The sequence below is a fragment of the Orcinus orca genome, chromosome 9 (genome assembly GCF_937001465.1).
Source record: "Orcinus orca chromosome 9, mOrcOrc1.1, whole genome shotgun sequence".
In the NCBI taxonomy this organism is placed as follows: Eukaryota; Metazoa; Chordata; class Mammalia; order Artiodactyla; family Delphinidae; genus Orcinus; species Orcinus orca.
In genome coordinates, this window is record NC_064567.1 from 43,966,384 (window position 1) to 43,990,938 (window position 24,555).

The 24,555-nt window shown below is 39.4% G+C and overlaps 3 protein-coding genes and 1 non-coding gene across 8 annotated transcripts in view; 2 read left to right on the forward strand and 2 right to left on the reverse strand.

The window, feature by feature from the left end:
• The window catches only part of LOC117201351 (retinitis pigmentosa 9 protein-like), a 207,397-nt gene that overhangs the window by 43,135 nt on the left and 139,707 nt on the right, over window positions 1-24,555 (forward strand). The window lies entirely within an intron of this gene.
• KBTBD2 (kelch repeat and BTB domain containing 2) lies at window positions 1,406-24,377 on the forward strand. Of its 3 annotated transcripts, none has more exons than XM_012533048.3 (4): window positions 1,406-1,897; window positions 13,708-14,220; window positions 19,315-19,480; window positions 21,682-24,377. In XM_012533048.3, the coding sequence occupies exons 2-4, from the start codon at window positions 14,051-14,053 to the stop codon at window positions 23,215-23,217; spliced, it is 1,872 nt and encodes a 623-aa protein (XP_012388502.1). In that variant the 5' UTR covers window positions 1,406-1,897; window positions 13,708-14,050; the 3' UTR covers window positions 23,218-24,377. The 3 variants fall into 3 exon arrangements, with proteins under 3 accessions (XP_012388502.1, XP_049570420.1, XP_049570421.1); XM_049714463.1 differs by lacking the exon at window positions 1,406-1,897 and adding an exon at window positions 2,965-3,075; XM_049714464.1 differs by lacking the exon at window positions 1,406-1,897 and adding an exon at window positions 2,965-3,047.
• On the reverse strand, window positions 19,986-20,058 carry TRNAR-UCU (transfer RNA arginine (anticodon UCU)). Its single transcript has one exon. It is a non-coding gene; the product is annotated as a tRNA-Arg (tRNA).
• The window catches only part of AVL9 (AVL9 cell migration associated), a 96,394-nt gene continuing 93,344 nt past the window's right edge, over window positions 21,506-24,555 (reverse strand). Inside the window, exon 19 of the transcript XR_007479048.1 lies at window positions 21,506-22,323. The gene's annotated coding sequence lies outside the window, so the exon portion shown is untranslated. The remainder of the gene's footprint in view (window positions 22,324-24,555) is intronic.

Sequence of the window (24,555 nt, forward strand, 5' to 3'; positions counted from 1 at the left end):
CCACCATGCTTCAGAATTATTTTTCTAAAACCTTATAAGATACTCTTCTCCTTAAAAATCTTAAATGGCTCTCAGTCCTCTAGAGGAGGAAAGACAAACTCCTTCTTTTGTTGTTTCTGCCTTCTTGTTTAGGCTTTGCATCTCCAGGATCCAGTCTGGCCCAGAGTAGGAGCTCAGGTATTTGTTAAATGACTGAATCTCCTGTATGGCTTCTTTGTTGTTAAATATCAAAACACGTAAACATTTAATCAGACTAAGCAGCGTGATGGCATCCTGGATAGTCAATAAAGATTTGCTGAGTTAATCTAGTTTCTGGATTCTACTGTAAAATCCTTTATCAGTAGTCCCAGATACACACATCTTGGTGTGTATTCAGTTGATTTAATCTGGCCTAAAGAAAGAGGCTCTTCAGTAACGTGTACGCATTTAGTTTATAACTGGTCACGTACATCCTCCAGACTGGGCTTGTGCCAAGAAAGGAAGTTACGAAGGTGGGTGAAGAAGCCTATATGGGCATTTCTGACAATTTTCGATCTGTGAATTACTGCTATCAAACGAGAGAGTAAATCTACGACTTCCTGCAGGCTCGCAAGCCGTACCAAGTTAACCGCACCAGTGTGGGCCACAGCCTACAGCTGCTACAAAGGCTTTGCTTTGTGAAGCGGAAGGCTCTTCTTGGGAACTTACTGCGGGGAGCGGGGAGCCGCTGCATCGCAGCACAAACTAGCTCAAGGCTTCCCGTGCAGAGCTTCCCCAGAACTGCGGGCTCTTTCAGGTGCTGCTTCGAGTTTTTCCTTGGCCTAGAGACCAGGACATGAAGCCTCTCTTGATAAGATCAAGAAAACAGAGAGTGCTTTGATACGTGCAGAGCGTGTTTTGGAGAGCAGGGGTCGAGGAGACAAAGCCCACTCAGCCAGCCGCCCAACATCTCCCTTTCTTCCCTGGTCCTGTGTTGTCTAGTCCTCCTCATTTCCACTCCCCGACTCAGCCTGCAAATTTCTATATTTCAAGAGGGAAAAATCACTCTACGGCATAAAACCTGGTGCCCTGCTGTCCGCATTTCCTAGCACTGAATTTCTCCCGCCTCCCTTTTCGCCGGGCTAGGCCTGAAGCCTTCACCGCCCAAACCCCCTGGCGTCCCAGGCCCGGGCGTCTCGGGGGCGACCCCTCCGCCGCGCACGCGCCCTACGCGAGATCTCCGCTGACCTTCTCCAGAAAACCCCTTCAAAAGCGTTTCCCCTTCACCTCGCGCCTTCCCCGCCCTTCCGGCTCTTCCTCCACGCGCCTGCGCGGACCCAATTGTTTTGGCTTTCCGGTGGGATCCGGCAAAGGAAAAGGGCGGGGGAACCGAGGGTAAGGGCGGGCGGGGTGGGGGGGGCGTCTCAAGAACCCGGGAAACTGCAAAGTTGACGTTTGTGCCGCTAGACGCGGGCGAGCAGCGGAAAGGGAAACCTGGCGAAGGCTGGCCCACGGTCCGCTGTCCGCGCGTTCCCGGGCCTCAGAAGGGGCCCGCCAAGGGGGCGAGAGCGCGCCGCAGGGGCGGGGCGGGAGCGGCTAGCCGGGCGTTTCGCGGCCCCGGGGCTGACGAGGCGGCGCGGGCAGGCTGCGCGGCTCCCGTGGGAGGAGTCTGGCGGTGGTCGGGCCTTGTGGAGAGTGCAGCTGCGCCCAGAGAGGACGCTGCTTTCCGCTCAGGACGGACCGGCCGAGGGAGGGCGCGAGGGGAAACCGGAAGGAAGGGGAGGCGGCGGCGCCAGCCTTCCTCGGAGGGAAGCAGAAGCGAGACCCCGGCCCTAGTCGCGGCAACAGGGCCACGCCCCCGCCGCCGCGCGTGAGGGGCCCAGTGTCTTCGTGGCCACCGGCCGCATCGGATCCCAATCCTCGGGACTGAGGGACTCGGGTAAGCAGGCGTCGCCAGCGCCGGGCGGGGGTACCCGGGGACGACCTGTGGAGGAATTGGGGGAGGAGGGCCGCGGCGGGAGGGGGCTCGGCCCTTTGTGGCTCGGCGGGCTGGGGGCGGCGGCGGCATCTTTCAAACCGGAGACGCTTCCGCTGCGGGCGGGGGAGGGGCGCGGGCGGCTGGCGCCTCCCTCCACCCCCGGCGGCGGCCCCTCTGCGGCTCTGGCTCCGGCCGGTGCTTGGGGCAGGGGCGGCGGGGCTTGCCACTCGCGGGGGCGTTTCCGGCCGCGGGTCTCCCAGGCGGCGCCCTGGCCCCGTCTGGCGCCCGCATTGCCAAAATGAAGCTGCTTCCCTTAAGGACTCGCGGCGTCTTCGCGAGACGGTGGGCAGTAGGAGGGCAAGACCTTCCTTGCATTTTTTTTCCCGGTACTTTTGAAGTAACCAAGAGATGTCTAGATTAACTGAGGCCCCATTGTGATCTACTGATGATTTTAAAAAGAAAGCAGAAACTGCCCTTTGAAACGGAAAATTCTGTACGTATTTACTTTAGACTGTGAAATCGCTAACTTATTGAACTCGACCACCTTTCTCTCCCTATGAATTGAGAAACCGTGAACTGGAAGAATATCCCTTAGGTTGATGTGGACCGGTTATTTTGAGTTAACAGGTTTTTTATTTCTCGTTTGTTGATCTAAGATCTCTTTTTATACTACCTCAAAGAGAGAATAATACACCCTCCACAGATCTCTAGAATTGTCCGATGCCACGATTGCCCCTTCAAATGAAAATAGAAAAAGAATCTAAAAATGTAAAATTAACTATGAAAGGGTATGTTTGTGTGAAATATCTATCTTCTATATCAGTAGTGTTATAAAAACGTAAGGTACAGGACTGGTCACGTGTTGTTGACACATGAATCTGTACGTCTGGCTCACTTAGCATTCAGGCATTCACAGACAACCCTATCAGCAATGTGGTCTAACTAAAATTTTATTTTCTTCTATTGAGGCAATCAGTTAACTGGGTGGAATTAACAGAGTGGTTTTCTTTCTCTTTTTTTTTTTTAAGACAGGGTGTTCCCCCCTCCCCTTCCTGCTGTGTTGTGAATTTTTGCCTGAATTTGAGTGGTATGGACTTCAAATCTCGCAATTGTGAGTGACTGACTTTAGTTAACCTTTGGTAAGGACCTTTTTCCTGACGTTTTTTAGAAGGACTTTTTCTGACTGAAAGTAAATCGAAAAGTCAAACCAGTCAGTTGTTTTCCAGTCTTGATGTAGAATTTTCCTAATGTTAAGCTTACTTCTTCACTTTGATCTTTTGTTGGTCTAGTGTTTATTGAAGTCGCTTTAGATTGGGCCCTGAAATTCTCAAGAGGTTGTTGTCCTCAGTAAACAGTACGGGGCTATGGCATTTCTGTTGAGCTTGCTTTATAGTTCGTGCTTTTCCACATAGTTCTGTTTTCTCGACAGTTTTGTAAGAAGAGTTCTAAGTGCTATAACTCTTCTCTCCTTTTTGCTCTCATAAGCAGTACCATAAAATCTGTTAGCTTTGATAATTCACATGCCCTTTAAGGAGATGGGTGGGAATAAAGGTGTCATAGTGCTTTAGTCCACAGTTCTCCATATATTTTCTTCTGGTTAATGGAAATAACGAGCTGTCTCATAAAATCCAAATATTGAGCACTGAATGTGTTTAAAGTGGATGGTAGGGACTTCTCTGGTGGTGCAGTGGTTAAGAATCTGCCTGCCAGTGCATGGGACACAGGTTCCATCCCTGGTCTGGGAAGATCCCACATGACGCGGAACAACTAAGCCCATGCGCCACAACTGCTGAGCCCACGTGCTGCAACTACTGAAGCCCACGCGCCTAGAGCCTGTGCTCTGAAACAAGAGAAGCCACCGCAATCAGAAGCCTGTGCACCGCAACAGAGTAGCCCCTGCTTGCCACAACTAGAGAAATCCCATGCGCAGCAACAAAGACCCAATACAGCCAAAAAAAAGTAAAGTGGATGGTAAATTCATAGAAACCTGAATGCAGTCACAAAAGCCAAAAGATGCTTTGATTTTCCCAAAGATTTTACTCATATACTTAGAAAAGAGTTGTATTTTTTCTTGCTCTCGTTCCTAAGCCCAGGAAAAAGGATTGGTCCTGCTATCATAAAAAATATGAATGAAAATGTCAAAGTCCTTCATTATATCTTAGTCTTATCATTTCAGTTTTGTGGAGTTTGAATAGAGCAGATCATATTTAAATAACTCAGGGTATTGGAAATGATAAGTTGATTTCAAGTAACTTTTTTTTTTGCGGTACGCGATCCTACCATTGTTGTGGCCTCTCCCTTTGCGGAGCGCAAGCTCCAGACGCGCAGGCTCAGCGGCCATGGTTCACGGGCCCAGCCGCTCCGCGGCATGTGGGATCTTCCCAGACCGGGGCACGAACCCGTGTCCCCTGCATCGGCAGGCGGACTCTCAACAACTGCGCCACCAGGGAAGCCCTCAAGTAACTTTTTAAGTATATGAAGGGGTACTCCTGGTTCCCTTGCTGGTTTTTTCAGTACCTAGATTCCTCTGTGTGGGAAGAAGGGATTATTGTAGAAAATTTGGAGAAAATGTAATCATTTAATGAGAGATGTTTTTTAAAGTCTTCCCTTTTTTTTTCAGCTCCACTCCCATACCTCTGACAAGTGGCAACGTGTAGTAGGTTCCATGATAGGCAGGGGATTCTGAGTATTCCTCAGTTTACCCCCCCTTTTTTTAAAGAAACTGAGAAATTTAAATAGTCATAATCATCATTAAGCAGCTATGCCCTTAATGACCTCATGAATATATTTACTATCTGGGAAATATTTTCTTCTGCTGTTGTGATTGAAAAAAATGATTGATTTGGTGGAAAATGAAATCCCATTGAAAAGGTTAAGGTCAGTTTTGCTTTAGTCTATACTTCTCCAGCTTTCTTAAGTCTATGTAGAGCTGAGAAGAAAAGAGAAAAGTGATATCCAAAATAAAAGGACATACTACACTCATATAATTATTCTATCACAGATGGTGTCTCCTTTATGTTCTTGTTTAATTTTTTAAAAGTGAGATAACTTATTATTCATAATGTAGAACAGAAGCTTATTCTTGTGACCTGAATTTACTTAGGGTACTGAGCATAACTAACTTGATGGAGCCATGTAGTTTTTTCAGTATAGTTGGAAAGGAGGAACACAAGGAAATAGACCTAGGCTCTGAATTTGATTAGAGTAGAGGAAGCTGTACTGAAATATATCAAACTTGATACATTATTTAAAAGGCAAGGTGTTTGGTCTTTTTTTTTTTTTTTCCTTTGGCTGCATTGGGTCTTTGTTGCTGCACACGGGCTTTCTCTAGTTGTGGTGAGCGCGGGCTACTCTTCATTGCGCTGCGTGGGCTTCTTGCAGTGGCTTCTCTTGTTGTGGAGAACGGGCTCTAGGCACGCGGGCTTCAGTAGTTGTGGCGTGTGGGCTCAGTAATTGTGGCTCTCAGGCTCCAGAGTGCAGGCTCCGTAGTTTTGGTGCATGGGCTTAGTTGTCCTGCGACATGTGGGATCTTCCCAGACCAGGGCTCAAACCCATGTCCCCTGCATTGGCAGGTGGCTTCTTAACCACTGCGCCACCAGGGAAGTCCAGTTGTTTGTCTTTTAATTGATGCTTGTCACGACTCCAAAAATTTGTGTAGTGGTTGACAATCAATCTGAAGATCAGGTGGTCTTCCAAACATTCTCAACTGTCAGGGTTGTTTTGGTAACTTGAAAGCAAAGTATTTCTGGCACCAATATTTTGTCCTCCCTAAGGAGAAACCTGTTTTCTCACTGAAATGAAGAAAGGCTTGTTTTATGACTGGTATCATTTAGTTTTTCTGCATGGGCATCAGCCTTCTCAAGGTTAGTCTTTGTTGTACTAGTTTGTTTCATGATTTGTACCATCAAAATACTCCCTAAAATCTTTGAATAAATTTCTCTTATCTAAAATATCATTCACCCAGCGGGAAAAGAGAACTGTGTTTGAGTGTTGAGACCTTGTAATTGGGACCCTTAGACCTGTATAGGTGTGAAGTTTTGAAAGTCGGGAAAGTACTACAAAAAGCTTGACCAGTGAGTGCGTTAATAAAAGTAATTGCAAATTTTTTTGCACACAGTAGTACTGTTGCGTGTCAGGCAGCACAGTTCCAAGCTCTTCATAGAACTCATTTAATTCTTAGTCCATTGAGAAGAATTCTATTTTTATCCCCCATTTTACAGATGAGCATACTCATGACAGAAAAAGGTCACACAACTAGTAAGTTGCAGAACTGGGATTTCAACCCAAGTAATTTGGCTCCACAGTTCACGCTCTTAATTTTTTGGCAATACATGAAATTCAGAATGCCTTGGATTCTTTCTAACAAAAGTTTTTGATCTTCTGTATTGAGATTTGTAGCAGTGGAAGATGGAGCATCACCTAAGTTAATATACAGCTTGAAAATGCTTCATACAGATGATAACCTGTAGCCCACTGCCCTTCCTTTTTATCACTGTTTTATCCTTACTGTGTAATTTTTGTGCAGTCCTTGTTTGCAGCCTCCTCCCCATCTTTTTATCCTTCCTCATTTCACATATACAGCTCAGTTAATTGCTGAGCAGTCTCATATTCACAATCAGTTATTTAATCCTTTATTCTTTCCTTTATCCTCCAGGTCTTCCCTGTATAACATTGGAAAAGCTTGTTTTGTATCTGTTTGAGTTTCTATAGCTACTCTGTGGAAGAGCACTACAAATGACACACCTGTGGGAATGAAAACTAGATTTCAAAGTGAAGTTAGACACATCTGCTTCCCCTAATAAAAAACCACTGCCATCAACCTCTGAAACCTGTGAAAGTATTTGGAATTATTTTTTTAAATTTTAATATTTCACACCTTTTTCTAATTAATCTTGATTCCTGTTCCTTGAATATCAGTATTTAGATCCTATAAAATTTATTATTACTATTATTTTTAAATTATGAGTATTATAGTAGCATTTACTTTGTGTAAATTTTCTTTGCAGATACACTTTTGGGCATACTTTAGCTTTTGCAGCCTAAGGACTTCAGTTTTTTAATAGGAAAGTGAAGTGAGGATTTCAGACAACCAATGTAAACTTCTGGAGTACAACTGACCCTTGAATAACTTGGGGTTGGGGCGCCAACCCTCCTAATGCTAGAAAATCTGCATGTAGCTTATAGTCAGCCCTCCAAATTCTATGTTCATCCATATCTGTGGTTCCGCATCTGAGGATTCAACCAACTGCAGATCGTGTAGTGCTGTAGTATTTACCATTGAAAAAAACTGGACCTGTGTAGTTCAAACCCCTGCTGTTCAAGGGTCAGCTGTACAGGTACTTTGAAAGTTGGATTTTTCTACAGTTTGATTCTATGGTGAAAATGAAAAACAAGTTAGCTCTGTGAAAATTTACTTTATAGTCGAATTGATTATTCAAAGGGAGGAAAACCTATTGAAATAACTTTCCATAAGAGGTGTTTCAGATTTTTAAGTAGAATTGTATATATTGATATGAATTGTTGACTGATTTAATCCTAATGACCATTTAATAACAGAATGTTTGTTTTGAAACTGTTTTATGTGGTGGAATTCACTCAGTAGAACCTTGGAGGCTTGGGTATCCTAGAGCAGCGGTCTCCAACCTTTTTGGCACCAGGGACTGGTTCCATGGAAGACAGTTTTTCCACGGGCGGGGGTGTGGTGGGGAGGCGATGGTTCAGGCGGTAAGGCTGCCCTCCTGCTGTGTGGCCAGGTTCCTAACAGGCTGGGGACCAGTACCAGTCTACGACCCAGGGATTGGGGTCCCCTATCCTAGAGAAAATGTTAGGATCAAAGTTTTGGCTTTTCCTTTTTTTCTCCCAATCTCAAGCAATTTATAAATTTTCTGTTCTTACAGGAAGCTCTTAGATTTAAAAATAAGTTGGTCTTTGTTCTGTACTTATTTGCAGGAAGTCGGTAAAAAGGAAAGGATCTCATCCTATGTATAGCATTCTAACCTTATTCATTGCTATTATTCTCTGCTACCAAACAGATCAATCAAAAATATTGAATTGAGCGCAGAACTTAGAAAAAAAGTAAGAATGTGCATAGTTTTAATGCCAGAGTACATTGTACTTTATTAGATTCTGAATTTTGTTATATTGTGTTTGTATGACTCCCATTTAATTCTTATTCTAGTTGGATTTTTTTCACTGTGGAATATGTTCTAACAACCAGCTTTAAAATACAGGACTTTAAAAAAAAATAAAAAATAATAAAATACAGGACTTTTCTATTAATCTTGAGGTGCCTGGTACCAGGAAATGTGGCAAGTAATAGTGGTTTCCCAGTCTTTGGCCCTTGGTTCATCTAATGAATCCATGTGTTCACTAAATGTCTTTACACATTGTCTTGTATACATCTTCTATTTTTCAAATGTATGTAAATATGTTGTAGTTGATAAAAAAAAAAGAGAAAGTGTTTTTGACTCTAAAATAGTTTTTTCTCATTATGAGTTTTTCCCAGCAGATTATCTTTAGGAAAAAAGTCCTTTTTTTCTAAGCTTAATAAAGGATACTCACATTAGATTAAAAAAAAAAAAGTGTTTCAGAAGTCCACTGAGCCTGTAAGTAAGTGGGGAAAGCGGTTGTGTGATTAGGTAAGAGACATTAAAATATTTCAGTTGAAACGTGGAATATATACAGGTTAGATTAAGAATTATATTTAGGACTTAACCTAGTGGCGCAGTGGTTAAGAATCCGCCTGCCAATGCAGGGGACACGGGTTCAAGCCCTGCTCCAGGAAGACTCCACGTGCCGCGGAGCAACAAAGCCTGTGCGCCACAACTACTGAGCCTGCGCTCTAGAGCCCGTGAGCCACAACTACTGAGCCCGCGCGCCTAGAGCCGGTGCTCCACAAGAGAAGCCACTGCAATGAGAAGCCCACGCAGCGCAACGAAGAGTAGCCCCCGCTCGCCGCAACTAGAGAAAGCCTGTGTGCAGCAACGAAGACCCAACACAGCCATAAATAAATAAATAAATTTATAAGAATTTTATTTAATTCAACTTTCAAGCATTTGAGGTTTGTGCGTTTTCCTTCGTGTGATCTGAAGGGAAAACGATCTTCTAGGAAAAACAGCTTGAGATATGTATTTTTGTCACTGATTTTTTTTTTAATTTCTTAATATTTGATCAAGAAACAGCCTGAAGCAGAGATTGGTACATTTGGCCTGCAGTCTGTTTTTGTAAATAACATTTTATTGAAATAGTCATGTCCATTTATTTACAGGTTGACTTTTGCTGCTTTCAGGCTACAGTAGATTAAGCATTTGGGACAGAGACCTTAATGGCTTGCAAAGCCTAAAATATTTTGTCTTTATGATGATAAAAGAGAGTAGTGTACCTTTTGAAAGTTTGGTTTTTTTAATTAAATAATCATTGCATATGTTAACAAAATTCAGAAGGTTTAAATAGGTCTTCAATAAGTTTTTCCTTCCTCTGCAATGTGAACCACTGTTAGCAATGGGGACAAGTGCCAATTGCCTCCTTTCCTCGTTTTACTTGTGCTACAATTGTTCTTATGGTAAAGAATAAAATTTTCTTGTATTATGTCTCTATCAAAAGTTTGGAAATGAAAGAGCACGACAGCTAGATTTTATTCATTTGCCTGCCTCTTTTTGTTTTTGAGTTTGTCTGGAATAATTGGTTTTTAAAACACCCTGTTTTTAAATGATAGTCGTGTTTTGGCTGTAGTAAGGGTAAATGCACTTGGTGTCTTGGAGCTCTAGTGGTTGGCAACTCTCAGTCTGAGTCCTTAGAGTACAATACAACGACCAGCCTTTAGTAAATACTCAAACATTTGTTGAGTTAAATTTAAGTAGCCATTAATTTATAATAGAAAATTAAGTAAACAATTTCATTGATACCTGAGAATTACTAAGCCTGAGGATGCTAAATGCTACAGACAACAGGGAGTATGACTTTTTTTTTTGAAACTAGTTTTAGGTATAACACAGAATGATATATGGTACAATATATTTATTAAAAAGGGAAAATTCATAAAATGAGTCAAATCATTGGTTATTAAGTAATATGGTACAGACATTGTGAAATGTTTCAGAGTATGTAGGATATTGGTTTTAAGGTTTTTTTTTTCTGGAACAAGTTGGGAAATTAATTAAGTTTTATTTTTAGGAGAGAAGGAATCTTGTTATAAAAAATATGTTACGGGCATTTAAGGTGGTTGTTGTTGATCATCTTAAACTTTGCCATTTTTCCCCATTTTTATTTAATACATTTTGAAGTCGCTGTGTTCCCAGAGAAGGGACACTGAATTTTATTTTGGATTGTACTAGATACAGATCAGTTTAAATTAAGTTGACTTTATATGATGTCTGAATGACTTTTTCTGCCTATTTTAATATTAAGATATCATAAATAAAAATTACTTTATTAGGAAGAAATGTACCCTAGATTTCAAAGGAAAGGGTGGGAATAGGGTGTATAAAGCAGTGACAATGAGATTATATAAAGTTGGCTCGCCATGTAGTATTCTAAAAGCAGACTTCAGTTTTAATAGTTTTATGCATATGATAAAAAGAAATCAAATCTAGTAAAACTGAGACAAATTCAATGGGGCTCAAAAAAGTCACTGCAAAAAAATCAGGTCATAGTATGAGGTCAGAGAAATGACCAGAGTGAACCTGTACAGCTACCCTGCAAGGAATTCTGGAGTCTAATCTAAATCCATCCCTGCACTGGCCACCAGTTCCTGTCACCTGGTTTAAATATGGATGGAGGGCTTCCCTGGTGGCACAGTGGGTAAGCATCCACCTGCCAGGGGACACGGGTTTGATCCTTGGCCCAGGAAGATCCCACATGCTGCGGAGCAGCTAAGCCTGTTCACCACAACTGCTGAGCCCATGTGCCTAGAGCCTGTGCTCCACAGCAAGAGAAGCCACCACAATGAGAAGCCCGTGCACCACAACGAAGAGTAGCCCCCGCTCGCCGCAACCAGAGAAAAGCCTGCACGCAGCAATGAAGACCCAACACAGCCAAAAATAAAGTAAAATAAATTTTAAAAACTAATAATAAATAAATATGGATGGGGACAATTTTGGGTCCTGCAGCTGGGGTTAGGACTTACAGTCTATTAATACATGCATTTCTGTAAGATAAATTTTTAGAGGTAGAATTGAAAGATTGAGGTATTAAGCATTTTCAATGCCAAATATATCTTCCATAATACTTCATTTGCAATCTGAAATTCAAAAACCTCTTAAAATGAAGTTAAAAATTTTTTTTTTGGCAAAACTTGACCTGAAGTAACATAAGACTGTATATAGTATTATTTTTCACAATGTGCATATTTCCCTCAGTCAGAATAGTAGCATGTTCAGTTCTGGAGCTCTGCCCCAGACCCTTTGTAATACATGATATATGTACCACATTACCTCTGTAAGATCTGAAAAATTCTAAATTCTAGAACACAGCTGGCTCCAAGAGTTTGTTTGTTTTTGTTTGTTTGTTTTTGTCTCCATTGGGTCTTCGTTGCTGAGCGCTGGCTTTTCTCTAGTTGCAGCGAGCGGGGGCTACTCTTAGTTGCGGTGTGTGGGCTTCTCATTGCCGTGGCTTGTCTTTGTTGCGGAGCACGGGCTCTAGGCACGCGGGCTTCAGTAGTTGTGGCACGTGAGCTCTCGAGCGCAGGCCCAGGAGTTGTGGCACACAGGCTTAGTTGCTCCACGGCATGTGGGATCTTCCTGGACCAGGGCTTGAGCCCGTGTCCCCTGCATTGGCAGGCGGATTTTTTTTTTTTTTTTTAAGTTTATTTATTTATTTTTGGCTGCATTGGGTCTTCTTTGTTGGGTCTTCGTTGCTGCACATGGGCTTTCTCTAGTTGTGGCAAGCGGGGGCTACTCTTCGTTGTGGTACGTGGGCTTCTCATTGCAGTGGCTTCTCGTTGCAGAGCTCGGGCTCTAGGCGTGCAGGCTTCGGTAGTTGTGGCACGCAGGCTCAGTAGTTGTGGCACACGGCCTTAGTTGCTCCATGGCATGTGGGATCTTCCTGGACCAGGGCTCGAACCTGTGTCCCCTGCATTGGCAGGTGGATTCTTAACCACTGCATCACCAGGGAAGTCCCAAGAGTTTTGATTAAGGGCTTATACGTATGTATCAACTTATACTCCTCTGTAAGAATGCTCGTTTCCCGACACCCTCACTAACACTGGGCCTTGCTGCATTATTAATATGTGAAAATAGCCAGTGATTTTAGGTATTATTAGCTTTAGAGGTTATAGTAGTAAACTTAGATTTATAGTGTAACTTTCAGATTTGGAAGAGCAAAGTCATTACCTTAAATGACCCAAAGTCTCTGCCTTTGCACCTATTTTAGTTACTTCCATATAGTTAACTTGGCTGGAAATTTGACAGTCTTACGTCAAGTTTGCAGTTCATGTAATAGTATAGTTTGGCAGGAAGTACAATGTGATCTTCTCTGACATATGGATGATATTTTTGTGAGAAAAAGTATTAGTGGTTCCAGTGATGGTCAAATATATTTATAGGTTTCATGTCAACAGCACTTGACTTTCTGATTATGGAGCTAAGAGTCATCTAATTAGGAAATAGGTGATAGTTTTTAACTGTTATTAGCACTGTATATTCTATATGTTTTTCCGGATTTGTAATTCCTTTGCCATATGTTGTAAATACTGATTTCTAAATAACATTTTAAATTAAACTTTAATGCAGCTGGAATTTCTTTTGATGAATGGTATGCAGTATGACTAAAACTTAGGTGGGTTTTTTTTTCCTTCAGTGGGTAACCAGTTGTTCCAACGTTATTTGTTGAAATAACCCAATCTTCTAGTTTGAAATGACTTGTTTATCTTTATCATATCTAATGTTTTTTTAACATGGATGTATTGTATTTACTTATTTACCTATTGTGTTTATTTATTTTTGTTTACTTGGGTTTATTGTAGAATTGTAATACATTTTAATATTTGTTAAGAGTATGAGGAAAAACTTGTTCTTCCTTCCCCTCAAATATCTTGGCAGTATTTGTGAATTCTTCCAGATGAATCTTCTGCAAGTTGGATTTGTATTAAATTTACACATTTTGAGAACATTCATATCTGTATAGTATGAAGTCTTCATGTAGGAATACATTCCTCTATTTTATCATGTTTTACGTTTCATTTTTCAGTAAAATTGTATGTTCTTATAAAGATTTCTAGGAAGGAACCACTGTACAGAGAGAGATATGTTGTATTTATCTCCGTTACAGGATTGAGCTGCAAATTTTATAATATAGTTTATGCTTTGGAAATAAATTCAATCTATTTATCATATAGTTTAAGTAATTTAAATATAAAGGCTGTGTGAATACATTTAAATTATACTCCCCAAATGAGAATCTCCTTGCAAGAGAAAGGGTTTTTTTTTTTCTCTTCAATTACAGTCATGTATTGCCCCTAAACAAATAAGTAGGAGATTTGGCTTTGCTGGTAATTGAAATTATTTATTTTTAAAGAACTTTTAAAAAACTGTATGCTTATTGATGTGTTCCTTATTTTCTAGAATGTTTATATTTTGTATAGAAGGCAAAAAATTAACTTAAAACCACAAATGTAATAAACTTGTTAAATGTCCCTTTTCTCATGTTTCATTTTTATGGTAATGTCTAAAGTTGAACTTCAAAAAATAATTCATATTTAAGTCTGCGATTTTAAACATTGTATTCTAAAAATGTACTGACCTAGATACTCTAACTGAACTTTTTTTTCTTTTTAGTTACTCCAGAGGATCCACAGAACATAGGATGTTGCCACAAAATCTACCTCGTGTGTTACTCTCTTTCACTCATGAGTTGAACAACAGTTACAAATTTGAGCAAGATATCTGCAGACTGTGTTGAAAAACTCTGAAGAACCTAATTAACACAGGATGACCTGGTAGTGATTCTAAGCCTAAAAAGATACTGCTCATTAGTGAATGTATCAATCTTGGTTCTGAATGCTGCAGATAACAGCAAGCAGAGTTTCTCCTTTCTTTATTTCTGAAGCATTCACTTGACCTTCCATCAGTAAGACTGATTTTTCTAATCTGTTCCTGGATATATTAATGGAATACAGTCATGTCCACTCAAGACGAGAAGCAGGTCAATACTGAATATGCTGTGTCCTTGTTGGAACAGTTAAAACTGTTTTATGAACAGCAGTTGTTTACGGACATAGTGTTAATTGTCGAGGGCACTGAATTCCCTTGTCATAAGATGGTTCTTGCAACATGTAGTTCTTATTTTAGGTAAGTACTGTAATCTTGGTTAGTTTGTAATTTCAAATGCAGAATGTTAGCTTGTTTTAATCTTTTAAACATTATTTAAATTTTTAAAAAAAGTTAGGTGTCTTAATTTTTGCTTAAGTTTTCTATTTGGGGGCTTCCCTGGTGGCGCAGTGGTTGAGAGTCCGCCTGCCGATGCAGGGGACACGGGTTCATGCCCTGGTCCGGGAAGATCCCACATGCCGCGTGTCCGGAGCCTGTGCTCCACAACGGGAGAGGCCATAACAGTGAGAGGCCTGCGAACCACAAAAAGAAAAAAGTAAGAAACAAAAAAATTTTCTATTTGGGTGATATAGTGCTTGTCAAATCACCTCCTTGCGTGTGTAAGTAAGGGGCAGGCAAAATAAGTTTTTACAAAGGATTAAATACAAGAAATTTGTTGAAATTAACTAAGGTAAAGTTTTAATGATGGGGAGGCAAAAAGGTTCAGAATACTATTTTTTCATTGAAAGAAAGAAAAACGAATGGGGTAATTTTCACTTACTCTTAAGATTTTAAAATGTTACATTTAGAAAACAGTCATTGTTTATAAATTTAAGAGTTACAGGAGGCTTAATAATAACTTTTAGAAGATAATTGGTACTGTTTAGACATGTTAAGGACTTTTATTTCCTTTGCAAAAATGAGTTCCTTTACTCACTCTTGGTTTCTTTCATCATTTGTGCTATTGTTTTAGCCGTACCAGACTCCTTGCCAGATTGAAATAGTTAATAATTAATAATGGTTTTGTTCTCTGTGCCTCAGAATTTATAAGTTGATTTAGTTATTTGTTTGCTAATTACAAATAAATAAAGCTTAACTTTACATTTTTATGATCTTTTGCAACTTTTAATCTTTTTAAGATAGGTTTCCCTTTATTATGTGTTTCATGGGAGGAAAAGAATTAAGGCGTAGAAATTCCTATATTTGGTCTCTGCCCTTAGGTTGAATTTTTACTTAATATTTGAAAGGGACAGGGAGAATAAAGATGAATGAAATGTGGACCAGTATATTCCTGCTACAAATCTTAGCTGGCATAAGTGGAGATCAGCAATGAAAGTTACTTTCTGCTGCTCCTTAGTGGCAGCTGTAGACAGGACAGGTTTAATCTTGACTTTTCAAGGCTAACATACACGAAGGTGTAGAAACTTAACATTCCTTAGTATAACACATCTCATGATGATTCTAGAAGCTAAGGCCCAAATGTCAGTTGCCTTGCTCTGCCTGCCACTGTTTCAGGTTTAGCTGTGGATATTTCATGCAATTTCAGACATTGATTTTCTTATCTTAGGAAGCTGAGCATATTTGCAAACAGTGGTTCTAGAGAATTTAATGGATCTAGAGAATGCTCAGAATCCTCTTGTGCTTCTACAAATAGAGATTCTTGGATTTCAAACCTAGAAATTATGATTCAGTGGGTCTGAGTTAGAGTTTTAGGATTTGTATGTTTAAGAGCTTCCCAGATGATTGTGATGGTCAGGTTTTTTTGTTTGTTTTTGTTTTTTCATATTTATTGACTTAGTAGATGGTGTTAGAAATTCAAGGTTATAGATTCAATCAAACCTGGGTCCATTAGTTCTCCCTTTTTAATGGTTATTAATTACAAATTGATTATCCATTATTGGAATGAGCTATATGCTTTAGTTGTGGATTTTCAGATTGATATTTGTAATCATAGAGTAGAATCTTTTGTGGTAATATTTTAGCAGTCATCTTGTGTAACTTTTAAACCTATGCAGAAAGTCTATCTCCATATTTTCTGAATTGTCATCATCTTTATCAGGAAGTAACACATGGGTTTATGGGTTAGGTATCTTACCTTTTTTTCTTCCTCGCTAAGTCTGTTTTTTATTGTATAGATAAAACACTGTTCTTTAAATTCTCTAGCCCTGAGGTTATTATTTATCTTTAATTGGGTTGGAATTGGTTTTCCTGAAGGCCAAGAAGTTTTTCATTAATGTTACAATCTTAAAAACAACACATTCTCTTTAAGGCTGCTGTTATTAACTTATCACTAACTAGTTTCCTTTTTTAGCATCCTTGGTGTTCTGAGAGAATATATTCTCCCTAAAGCAAATCAGATACTAAGAAGTAGAAATAATAGTAGAAAGAGTAGTCCTATCCATGTTTGGGCTTAAAGCCATCCATCTTTAAAATCCTGTGTCTGGACCAGTTTCATAATCCACAAGACAAAGACACTTATATATTAATTTTCCCTCCCATATATATTCTCTGGACTGTGTAGATTATTGTTATTGTATATTCCCACAATAATAACCTGATTTTCTCCCAAGTGTTCTTCAACTGGATTCTGCTTTCAGGTTTGTAGATTTTGGTATCCTTACATATAATGTTGCTATCAATCTTTATCATTAGAAATTTACTATTAGAAATTTTGCCTTTTGAAACAGATACATTCCTCCTTTGTAGTTTACCAGTTCCATCCCACTAAGAATCAAAAGAACTTCTGAAATCCAGAGAACCTCTGAAATGGTAGTTTCTTCTTCTTGGTAACATATACACTTCATTTTAGACCCTAAATGAAGGGGATTACTTGAGAATTACTCAACACCTCTTCCACTATGGTAATTTAGCCTCCTATAATATTATGCAATTCAGTATTTACTCTTTCTTTAAAAAGTCTGTTTAAGATTTTTATAATCAAGTTGGCTAGGCTTCTACTAATCTTTGGTCTTCAGGAAGCATAGTTCCTTCACAGAAGTCCATCTTTCTGGTGTCATAAACCATAGTCTAGAATAACCAGTCTCAGTGTCATCTGTATAGTCAGCTGTTCCCTTGCCCTACTTCCTCTTTCAAAGTTAACTACCTTCTACTGGCACAGACAGAAAAGCACATGACCCCTAAATCTTGCATTTTTACTCAGAGCTCCTATAGTTCTTTTCAGGTTGCTTTTGTTATTTCCCATTCTCCCGGGCCACACAAGTGAAGCCAGTAGCAATTGGTGTCTTTATTAGTTTCTTGTCACATCTTGGGTATTTTTCAACAGCACTTCCTAATCTCTGTTACTTGGTTGGGTTTATTAATGGCCATTCTGTATTCTTTGGGAGGAAGTTATCAACCACCCTGATTGATGTTTTTGCCACTCTTCCATTCCCTAACTGCCTGAAGTTTAGTTGCTGTTCTTACTGCTCATTCTGAGCTACACTAGAAATCACTAGTGCCTTCCTAATTGCTTTTGCAATGTTTGTTATCCTTGACTACCATTTTTGACACCCTACCTCTCTTGCCCTGAGTAGCATTGTACTGACTGGCTTGTTCTTATTTCTCTGATGAATGTTTCTCAACCTTCTGTCATTCTTTTTTCTAACACATGTCATTTTGTAGATAATTCACAGTCTTCTGCATTAATGCCTGACCTTCAAAGTTCCAGTTGTATTAAATACTTAACTGATTATTGTATTACTTCCATTTGACTCAGCTGCTCGCACCTCAAACATATCTAAAATTTAACTCACCTTTTTTGCAAGATTAACTGTTTTCCTTGACCTTATAATTTTTCTCTCAATGGTTAACATTTTTTTCAGGTACTTGAAAATAAATAGCTTTGATTCTTTCCCTGTCTACTTCCTACTATAGTCTATTCCATACGTTCAGAAAATCACCAGATCTTGTTGGTTTTTTGTAAAAGCTTTTGTATCCATTTCTGCCAACCTAGCTCAGGTGGTTCTTACTTCTAATCTAGATTATTGCAGTAGCCTCAGAACCCTTTTTCCTATCTCCAGCCTTTGGCCCTTGAGGTCTGTCAGTACAAAATATTCATCCTAGAATACATTTTATTATGCTAATAAATCCATGCTGAAAACCCTTCAGTGAACCTTCTTCACTGTCTACAATAAAAAGCTCAGACTCGTATGTCTCTGTGTGTGTGTGTGTGTGTGTGTGTGTGTGTGTGTATGTGTGGTTTTTTTTTTTTTTTTGGGACATGCTGAGGGGCTTGCGGATCTTACCCCAACCAGGGATTTGAACTCGGGCCCCGGCAGTGAAAGCACTGGGTCCTAACCACTGGACTGCCAGGGAATTCCCTCCTATATCGCATTTTAAAATCCCTCTGTGGGACTTCCCTGGCGGTCCAGTGGTTAAGACTCTGTGCTGTCCATGCAAGGGGTGCCACTTTGATCCCCTGGTCGGGGAACTGAGAATCTCACATGCCTCAAGGCCAAAAAAAAAAAAAAAAAAAGCCCTCTGTGATCTGACTGCCAGTTATCTTTCCGATGTTTTTCATGAGCCCTTATGTTCAGCAATGTCACTGGGAAAAACAGTTCTTATGTTCTACCCTGACTCACTATTTTATCCATTTTAAAGCCTTTCTCATCTTCTTGTCCTTGAGGTTGCCCAGGCTAGTTCTTGTGCTACCCATTTATGATCACTATAGGCATTTCTGTACATGCAACAATATTCTTTGTTTTCTTACCTCTTCCATGTATATGGGCATTTTACTTTGTATTCTCCACAACACTAATTGCCTTTCCAGCATATTTTCCTGCATGTAATTTTTAGGAAACTGTTCTGCATATTTTTAGGAAATCATTTGAGTAAATGAAATTTTTAACGGCTTTATTGAGATCAAATTTACACACAATTAAATGAATTTTAGTATCTTTACAATTTAATTTGAAACATTTCCATCACTTTGTGCCAATTTACAGTCACTCACTGTTCTTACCCACAGCCCTAGGCAACCACTAATCTCCCTTCTGCCTCTATATATTTGCCTCATATATATTTGTATACACATCATACAGTATGTGTCTTTTGTATCTGCCTTTTTTTCACTGAGCATAATGATTTTGAGGTTTGTGTTGTAGCACGTATAATAGAGTTCCTTTTTATTGCTGAATTCCTGTATGACTATAAGGATTAAATTAGTTTTGATGTTATCACTCAGAATGGCACAGTGGAGTAGTTTGGTATATCTTTGGCACTGGATTATAATTTTCTGTTGTTTCCCTTGAAAGCTTTCCCTATAAGTTGTCCATCAGCAAATACCCTAAATAAACATCCCATATTGTCTAGTTTTTCTTTTTAGCCTTACATTTGTTTTCCCCATCTCTACTATAGGGCCATGTTCATGAGTGGACTAAGTGAAAGCAAACAGACACACATACACCTGAGGAATGTGGATTCAGCCACCTTACAGATAATAATAACGTACGCATACACGGGTAACCTGGCAATAAATGACAGCACTGTAGAACAACTTTACGAAACAGCTTGCTTCCTGCAGGTAAGCAGTTTTTTCAGTCTTATAGCTATGTAATTTTAATGCAGATTTTAGAAGGTAAAACTCTTTTTAAAATATGTAAGGGAAAAACAATAGGATTTGATCAGCTAATAAACTTAGTTTTATGATGGGAACTTGACTAAAAAAATAGGTGAAAATTTCATATTAGTTTCATAGTCTGCCTAATATACCACAGGATTTAGATTTCAAGTAAAAGAAATTTTTAACAGCATTTGTTAAATTTAAGTGCTTCAGTTTTTTGGCTAGAAGCTTAGATGTGCTAATTTTTGATGTTTTTTTTCACAGAAAATGTCAAGATTCTTATGGAAGTTATCAAACATAAATGTTCATAATAGCCATGAGACCTTACTGAGCTATTAAGGAAAATTATTTAAACTAAAATAAAAAGTGATGATTGATATATTTACATATGATAAGCTATTTCACTGTGTTTCCCCCTCAACTTTTTTTCTTTTTTGGCTGTGCCGCGTGGCTTGCGGGATCTTAGTTCCCCGACCAGGGATTGAACCTGGGGCCCCTGCAGTAGAAGTGCAGAATCTCAACCACTGAACCACCAGGGAATGCCCCCCCCCTTCAACATTTCTTTTAACTTTAAGAGGAATATAAAAATATTTTCCTCATTTTTTCCAAAGGGAGAAATAAAGTTTCTCCAAAGGGAGAAACTTTAAAGGTTAAATTCTGGGAGTACAGTTCATGATACCTAGTAGGTACTTGATAAATGTGTGCTGAATAAATGTGAATGATGCCGGTCGAATGCCAGTTTCTGGGTGTAACTCTGGGAACCAGAACTCAGTCTGTCCATGCCTTAAGTACCTGTCTTCCTTTTTAGTTCTGTATTCTTCCCCCCCCCCCACCATAAATTGTGCAGTGTCCTACTATACCTATAACTCTGGGGACACTGAAGCCATGGTAGCTTCCTGGTGCTTTAGAACGGAAGACATTCACATCCTAAATCCAAACCTAAAAGGGAGAAATGCCTACTGTAAGAACTGTCTTTCTTCCATAGCTTATATGTTTTCATTACCTTTTAAAATTTTTTAGCAATTCTAAAAGCAAGTTTTTTTAGAATTGCTAAAAAATTGAGGAATTTTAAGAAATTTGGATTCCAGAACACTGTTATTATAGTGATACCTTTCCTTATAATTTTTTTCTATCATGTTAATGAAACCTATAGGCATATGCTTGGCCAAATGCAAAACAGCACTCTGCCTCTGGGAGTAAGTTGCCCTGGCAAGCCTGGGAATGTGGCATTTTATGACTACCAACATGGCTTTTACTATTAACCACATGAAATGATGTTTTTATATGCCAGGTTCTGTACTAATGCTTTATACAGGTTCTCATCTAATTCTTAAAATAATCACTTGTAAGGAAGGATTTCCTCATCCTACACAGGAGAAAGCTGAGGCTTAGAGAAGTAAAGCTACTTGTCTATATTGTACAAGTGTTGACTGGCCAATCCAGGTTTTGAATCCAAGCAACCTGACTTCTTATCACAAACTGCTTCTAGTCAATCACTGTGTCGTTGAATAAGTATAGTAGGTAGCACTTCTGACTCAAGATCTACTGTTTCTTAAGAAACAACAAATCTAGGAAAGTTAGAGTGGCTAAGATGGGTCGTTTAAATGTAGGTAATTTGTAATTGCACATGAATATATTCTTTTGATTGGTTATCCTACTGCTCCATGTAAGAAAGGCAAATAATAACTACTGTTAGGCATTGTGTATGATGTTCTGCTTCTATATGACTGTCTTGTCCATGTTAAGAAAACCAGATTCCAGCTTCTCAACAGTAATCATTTCCTATACTGATTTACATTGTTTTCATTTGGTTCTCTCAATTACATATTTTGCTAGGCTTTAAAAAATACATAACTTATGCATGAATTAATTTCTTTCCCTTTCCCCTTAAGGCTGTTTAGGTTTTTAAGAGCCTATTTAATGTTATACTACTGACTCCTAAATAGGGCAGTTAAGTAGGCCACTGGACAGGAAGACGAAATGCAGAACTATGCATAGTCTTCTAATTTTATTATTACTGGAAGATTATCTCTTAGCCCAAACATGTATATCTAAAAATAAAAACTATAGTATAGGGATCTGATTAATATACCTGTGTGTTACATAAAAATAAAATTTGTCTAGCCTGCCTTTATCAGCCTTTTTTTTCCCTTCTATTTTAGGTAGAAGATGTGTTACAACGTTGTCGAGAATATTTAATTAAAAAGATAAATGCAGAGAACTGTGTGCGATTGTTGAGTTTTGCTGATCTGTTCAGTTGTGAGGAATTAAAACAAAGTGCTAAAAGGATGGTGGAGCACAAGTTCACTGCTGTGTATCACCAGGAAGCTTTCATGCAGCTGTCACATGACTTACTGATAGACATTCTCAGTAGTGACAATTTGAACGTAGAAAAGGAGGAGACAGTTCGTGAAGCTGCTATGCTGTGGCTAGAGTACAACACAGAATCACGATCCCAGTATTTGTCTTCAGTTCTTAGCCAAATCAGAATTGATGCACTTTCAGAAGTAACACAGAGAGCTTGGTTTCAAGGTCTGCCACCCAATGATAAGTCTGTAGTTGTTCAAGGTCTGTATAAGTCCATGCCCAAGTTTTTCAAACCAAGACTTGGAATGACTAAAGAAGAGATGATGATTTTCATTGAAGCATCTTCAGAAAATCCTTGTAGTCTTTACTCTTCTGTCTGTTACAGCCCCCAAGCAGAAAAAGTTTACAAGCTATGCAGCCCACCAGCTGATTTACATAAGGTTGGGACCGTTGTAACTCCCGATAATGACATCTATATAGCAGGTGGTCAAGTTCCTCTGAAAAATACAAAAACAAATCACAGTAAAACAAGCAAACTTCAGACTGCCTTTAGAACTGTGAATTGCTTTTACTGGTTTGATGCACAGCAAAATACCTGGTTTCCAAAGACCCCGATGCTTTTTGTCCGCGTAAAGCCATCTTTGGTTTGCTGTGAAGGCTATATCTATGCAATTGGAGGAGATAGTGTAGGTGGAGAACTTAACCGGAGGACCGTAGAAAGATATGACACTGAGAAAGATGAATGGACAATGGTAAGCCCTTTGCCTTGTGCTTGGCAGTGGAGTGCAGCAGTTGTGGTTCATGACTGCATTTATGTGATGACACTGAACCTCATGTATTGTTATTTTCCAAGGTCTGATTCATGGGTAGAAATGGCCATGAGACAGACTAGCAGGTCTTTTGCTTCAGCTGCAGCTTTCGGTGATAAAATTTTCTATATTGGAGGGTTGCACATTGCTACCAATTCTGGCATAAGACTCCCCTCTGGCACTGTAGATGGGTCTTCAGTAACTGTGGAAATCTATGATGTGAATAAAAATGAGTGGAAAATGGCAGCCAACATCCCTGCTAAGAGGTACTCAGATCCCTGTGTTAGAGCTGTTGTGATCTCAAATTCTCTATGTGTGTTTATGCGAGAAACCCACTTAAATGAGAGAGCTAAATATGTCACTTACCAATATGATCTGGAACTTGACCGGTGGTCTCTGCGGCAGCATATATCTGAACGTGTACTGTGGGACTTAGGGAGAGATTTTCGATGCACTGTGGGGAAACTTTATCCATCCTGCCTTGAAGAATCTCCATGGAAACCACCAACTTATCTTTTTTCACCGGATGGAACAGAGGAGTTTGAACTGGATGGAGAAATGGTTGCACTACCATCTGTATAGTCAGGAGTTCAGGGAGTGCACGCCTGATCTATTTGCTTTGTCATTTTCTTTGCTAAATGAGAGAGGCTATGAAAGGACTGAATATGAGTACATAAAAATCTATCTTTGATAAATTTTATTTTTATGCCCTACTTAATATTTGCATCAGTATAATATATATCAGTGAGTCTTAAGAAAGATATGCTTCCATAATATGAAATAGATTATCCAATAATTGAGAAACTTTTATGTGTATCATGAGCATAAAAATCTGGATTATCTAACATTGTTAGCCCTGTGTATGTACAGTTCCAAAAGTTCTCTTATTAAAGTAGTTTCCTGTTCCTAGTGTGGTATATCGCAAATTATGCTGAGGTTATTTTATTATATGTATTTCATTCCTGTGCTTCTGTTCTGAAGTCCTGGAATAGTTTTTTTTGGTGTAGTTAATTGAGCTGCACTTAACACTAATGTCCATGTTGGTATTAGAAATGTTGTCTAAATCCTATAGTTGAGGAAGATCTTCCATTTTATGGTATTGCACAGGGAAAGTATGACTGCAGGATCAGTCTAACTATTAGGTGCATGTATTCTCTTTTCACTAACTTATACTTGTCTATCTAGAATACAGGTCTTCCAATCAGCTGGTCATTTACCAGGTGTGGACTTAAGTTGCTGGGCTTGCAATAAGAATTGCTAGTCCCTCATTGTGCGGGTCTGTGTGGAGCTTTAATCAGTAAATGCCTCCACTTTCTGTATTACATTAACATTGGCTCATGCATATAACTACCTGCTGCTGTCGTATTTCTCCATCTTAAAGATTTAGAGTGGGTTAACCAGGTCATTACATCTTAATTTAATAACAAACATTACTGTAGAGTGATTGTGTATAGATATTCGTTAGCTGTCAGGGTGTGTTTTTTTTTAACCTGTTGTGTGTGGGGGGGTAGGATTAGAAAGGTGAACTGTTCAGGAATTCTCTGCACTAGCGGTGCAGAAGAGCAGATAACTAGTGCTGCTCTGGCATTAATCCCAGGAACCACTAGCAGTAGCGGGGTGCCGCCAATCTAACATGAGCACAGGTGCTTCATGACAAACATTACTAGCATGTTCAACTGCATAATGTTCTGGCACTGTATTTTGAATGACATTAATTTATTAAATAAATTGTATATATTCAATATCTGTTTTTCTTTTGTGATGGGAATTGTGTGCTTTTAGTTTTAGTTTTACGGAGTCAGCTTAGTTTGTGACAGGTGATTTCTTCAGAATTTTGTTGATTATATGATATTTGTCTGATTTGAGCCTTACTGTAGGAACACAAATTACATAAAAAGTAAGAGGCAAACCAGAGCCTAA

What these genes read in the sequence shown, in the direction of transcription:
- KBTBD2 (XM_012533048.3), top strand. Translation starts at nt 14,051, where the DNA reads ATGTCCACTCAAGACGAGAAGCAGGTCAATACTGAATATGCTGTGTCC. An exon ending in ACATGTAGTTCTTATTTTAG is followed by an intron (nt 14,221 to 19,314) that starts GTAAGTACTGTA and finishes TCTCTACTATAG; the next exon opens with GGCCATGTTCATGAGTGGAC. An exon ending in AAACAGCTTGCTTCCTGCAG is followed by an intron (nt 19,481 to 21,681) that starts GTAAGCAGTTTT and finishes CTTCTATTTTAG; the next exon opens with GTAGAAGATGTGTTACAACG.